Source organism: Ambystoma mexicanum, chromosome 13 (assembly GCF_040938575.1).
Source record: "Ambystoma mexicanum isolate Mex_15411 chromosome 13, UKY_AmexF1_1, whole genome shotgun sequence".
In the NCBI taxonomy this organism is placed as follows: domain Eukaryota; kingdom Metazoa; phylum Chordata; class Amphibia; order Caudata; family Ambystomatidae; genus Ambystoma; species Ambystoma mexicanum.
The window spans coordinates 826,816,231-826,820,729 of NC_090938.1; the positions used below are offsets into that span (position 1 = coordinate 826,816,231).

A 4,499-nucleotide genomic window follows, 5' to 3' on the forward strand; every position below is an offset into this window, starting at 1 on the left:
GGCAGACTGCACAGCATTGATGGAAGCGACACTCCTGGTGCAATGGGCAGAATGCACAGCATTGAGGGAAGCGACACGCCTGGTGCAATGGGCAGACTGCACAGCATTGATGGAAGCGACATGCCTGGTGAAATGAGCAGAATGCCCAGCATTGATGGAAGCGACATGCCTGGTGCAATGAGCAGAATGCACAGCATTGATGGAAGCGACACTCCTGGTGCAATGGGCAGAATGCACAGCATTGAGGGAAGTGACACGCCTGGTGCAATGGGCAGAATGCACAGCTTTGAGGGAAGCGACACGCCTGGTGCAATGGGCAGAATGCACAGCATTAATGGAAGCGACACTCCCGGCGCAATGAGCAGAATGTACAGCATTGATGGAAGCGACACGCCTGGTGCAATGGGCAGAATGCACAGCATTGATGGAAGAGACAGGCCTGGTGCAATGAGCAGAATGCACAGCATTGAGGGAAGCGACACGCTTGGTGCAATGAGCAGACTGCACAGCATTGAGGGAAGCGACACGCCTGGTGCAATGGGCAGAATGCACTGCATTGATTGAAGCGACACTCCTAGTGCAATGGGCAGAATGCACTGCATTGATGGAAGCGACACGCTTGGTGCAATGGGCAGAATGCACAGCATTAATGGAAGCGACACTCCCGGCGCAATGAGCAGAATGCACAGCATTGATGGAAGCGACATGCCTGGTGCAATGGGCAGAATGCACAGCATTGATGGAAGAGACAGGCCTGGTGCAATGGGCAGAATGCACAGCATTGATGGAAGAGACAGGCCTGGTGCAGTGAGCAGAATGCATAGCATTGATGGAAGAGACAGGCCTGGTGCAATGAGCAGAATGCACAGCATTGAGGGAAGCGACACGCCTGGTACAATGAGCAGAATGCACAGCATTGAGGGAAGCGACACGCCCGGTGCAATGGACAGAATGCACAGCATTGATGGAAGCGACACTCCTGGTGCAATGGGCAGAATTCACAGCATTGAGGGAAGCGACATGCCCGGTGCAATGGGCAGAATGCACAGCATTGATGGAAGCGACACTCCCGGTGCAATGGGCAGAATGCACAGCATTGAGGGAAGCGACACGCCTGGTGCAATGGGCAGAATGCACAGCATTGATGGAAGCGACACGCCCGGTGCAATGGGCAGAATGCACAGCATTGATGGAAGCGACATGCCCGGTGCAATGGGCAGAATGCACAGCATTGATGGAAGAGACAGGCCTGGTGCAGTGAGCAGAATGCATAGCATTGATGGAAGAGACAGGCCTGGTGCAATGAGCAGAATGCACAGCATTGAGGGAAGCGACACGCCTGGTACAATGAGCAGAATGCACAGCATTGAGGGAAGCGACACGCCCGGTGCAATGGACAGAATGCACAGCATTGATGGAAGCGACACTCCTGGTGCAATGGGCAGAATTCACAGCATTGAGGGAAGCGACATGCCCGGTGCAATGGGCAGAATGCACTGCATTGATGGAAGCGACACGCCTGGTGCAATGGGCCGAATGCACAGCATTGATGGAAGCGACACTCCCGGTGCAATGGGCAGAATGCACAGCATTGAGGGAAGCGACACGCCTGGTGCAATGGGCAGAATGCACAGCATTGATGGAAGCGACACGCCCGGTGCAATGGGCAGAATGCACAGCATTGATGGAAGCGACACGCCCGGTGCAATGGGCAGAATGCACAGCATTGATGGAAGCGACACTCCTGGTGCAATGGGCAAAATTCACTGCATTGATGGAAGCGACACACCTGGTGCAATGGGCAGAATGCACAGCATTGATGGAAGCGACACGCCCGGTGCAATGGGCAGAATGCACAGCATTGATGGAAGCGACACGCCCGGTGCAATGAGCAGAATGCACTGCATTAATGGAAGCGACACTCCCGGTGCAATGGGCAGAATGCACAGCATTGAGGGAAGCGACACGCCCGGTGCAATGAGCAGAATGCACAGCATTGAGGGAAGCGACACGCCCGGTGCAATGGACAGAATGCACAGCATTGATGGAAGCGACACTCCTGGTGCAATGGGCAGAATTCACAGCATTGAGGGAAGCGACATGCCCGGTGCAATGGGCAGAATGCACTGCATTGATGGAAGCGACACGCCTGGTGCAATGGGCCGAATGCACAGCATTGATGGAAGCGACACTCCCGGTGCAATGGGCAGAATGCACAGCATTGAGGGAAGCGACACGCCTGGTGCAATGGGCAGAATGCACAGCATTGATGGAAGCGACACGCCCGGTGCAATGGGCAGAATGCACAGCATTGATGGAAGCGACACGCCCGGTGCAATGGGCAGAATGCACAGCATTGATGGAAGCGACACTCCTGGTGCAATGGGCAGAATTCACTGCATTGATGGAAGCGACACACCTGGTGCAATGGGCAGAATGCACAGCATTGATGGAAGCGACACGCCCGGTGCAATGGGCAGAATGCACAGCATTGATGGAAGCGACACGCCCGGTGCAATGAGCAGAATGCACTGCATTAATGGAAGCGACACTCCCGGTGCAATGGGCAGAATGCACAGCATTGAGGGAAGCGACACGCCCGGTGCAATGAGCAGAATGCACAGCATTGAGGGAAGCAACACGCCCGGTGCAATGGACAGAATGCACAGCATTGATGGAAGCGACACTCCTGGTGCAATGGGCAGAATTCACAGCATTGAGGGAAGCGACATGCCCGGTGCAATGGGCAGAATGCACTGCATTGATGGAAGCGACACGCCTGGTGCAATGGGCCGAATGCACAGCATTGATGGAAGCGACACTCCCGGTGCAATGGGCAGAATGCACAGCATTGAGGGAAGCGACACGCCTGGTGCAATGGGCAGAATGCACAGCATTGAGGGAAGCGACACGCCCGGTGCAATGGGAAGAATGCACAGCATTGATGGAAGCGACACGCCCGGTGCAATGGGCAGAATGCACAGCATTGATGGAAGCGACACTCCTGGTGCAATGGGCAGAATTCACTGCATTGATGGAAGCGACACACCTGGTGCAATGGGCAGAATGCACAGCATTGAGGGAAGCGACACGCCTGGTGCAATGGGCAGAATGCACAGCATTGAGGGAAGCGACACGCCCGGTGCAATGAGCAGAATGCACTGCATTGATGGAAGCGACACGCCCGGTGCAATGAGCAGAATGCACAGCATTGATGGAAGCGACACTCCCGGTGCAATGAGCAGAATGCACAGCATTGATGGAAGCGACACGCCCGGTGCAATGGGCAGAATGCACAGCATTGATGGAAGCGACACGCCCGGTGCAATGAGCAGAATGCACAGCATTGATGGAAGCGACACTCCCGGTGCAATGAGCAGAATGCACAGCATTGTTGGAAGTGACACTCCCGGTGCAATGAGCAGAATGCACAGCATTGATGGAAGCGACACTCCCGGTGCAATGAGCAGAATGCACAGCATTGATGGAAGCGACACTCCCGGTGCAATAAGCAGAATGCACAGCATTGATGGAAGCGACACTCCCGGTGCAATGGGCAGAACGCACAGCATTAATGGAAGCGACACTCCCGGTGCAATGGGCAGAACACACAGCATTGAGGGAAGCGACACTCCCGGTGCAATTAGCAGAATGCACAGCATTGAGGGAAGCAACACGCCTGGTGCAATGAGCAGAATGCACAGCATTAATGGAAGCGACACTCCCGGCGCAATGAACAGAATGCACAGCATTAATGGAAGCGACACTCCCGGTGCAATGAGCAGAATGCACAGCATTGAGGGAAGCGACACGCGTGGTGCAATGAGCAGAATGCACAGCATTGATGGAAGAGACAGGCCTGGTGCAATGGGTAGAATGCACTGCATTAATGGAAGTGACACTCCCGGTGCAATGAGCAGAATGCACATCATTAATGGAAGTGACACTCCCGGTGCAATGAGCAGAATGCACAGCATTGATGGAAGCGACACTCCTGGTGCAATGGGCATAATGCACTGCATTGATGGAAGCGACACTCCTGGTGCAATGAGCAGAATGCACAGCAGTGAGGGAAGTGACACGCCTGGTGCAATGAGCAGAATGCACAGCATTAATGGAAGTGACACTCCCGGTGCAATGAGCAGAATGCACAGCATTGATGGAAGCGACACTCCTGGTGCAATGGGCATAATGCACTGCATTGATGGAAGCAACACGCCTGGTGCAATGGGCAGAATGCACAGCATTAATGGAAGCGACACTCCTGGTGCAAGACACGCCTAGTGCAATGGGCAGAATGCACAGCATTGATGGAAGAGACAGGCCTGGTGCAATGAGCAGAATGCACTGCATTGATGGAAGTGACACGCCTGGTGCAATGGGCAGACTGCACAGCATTGATGGAAGCGACACTCCTGGTGCAATGGGCAGAATGCACAGCATTGAGGGAAGCGACACGCCTGGTGCAATGGGCAGACTGCACAGCATTGATGGAAGCG

General features: G+C 54.5%; 1 protein-coding gene across 1 annotated transcript; it reads left to right on the forward strand.

Annotated features, from left to right (window-relative positions):
- The first annotated feature begins 591 nt into the window (after positions 1-591).
- On the forward strand, positions 592-4,284 carry MUC22 (mucin 22). The gene has a single exon (XM_069632922.1). It carries the CDS (start codon positions 592-594, stop codon positions 4,282-4,284), a length of 3,693 nt encoding a protein of 1,230 aa, XP_069489023.1.
- Positions 4,285-4,499: the final 215 nt, after the last annotated feature.

Coding starts and splice junctions, on each gene's coding strand:
- MUC22 (XM_069632922.1), top strand. CDS start 592: ATGCACTGCATTGATGGAAGCGACACGCTTGGTGCAATGGGCAGAATG.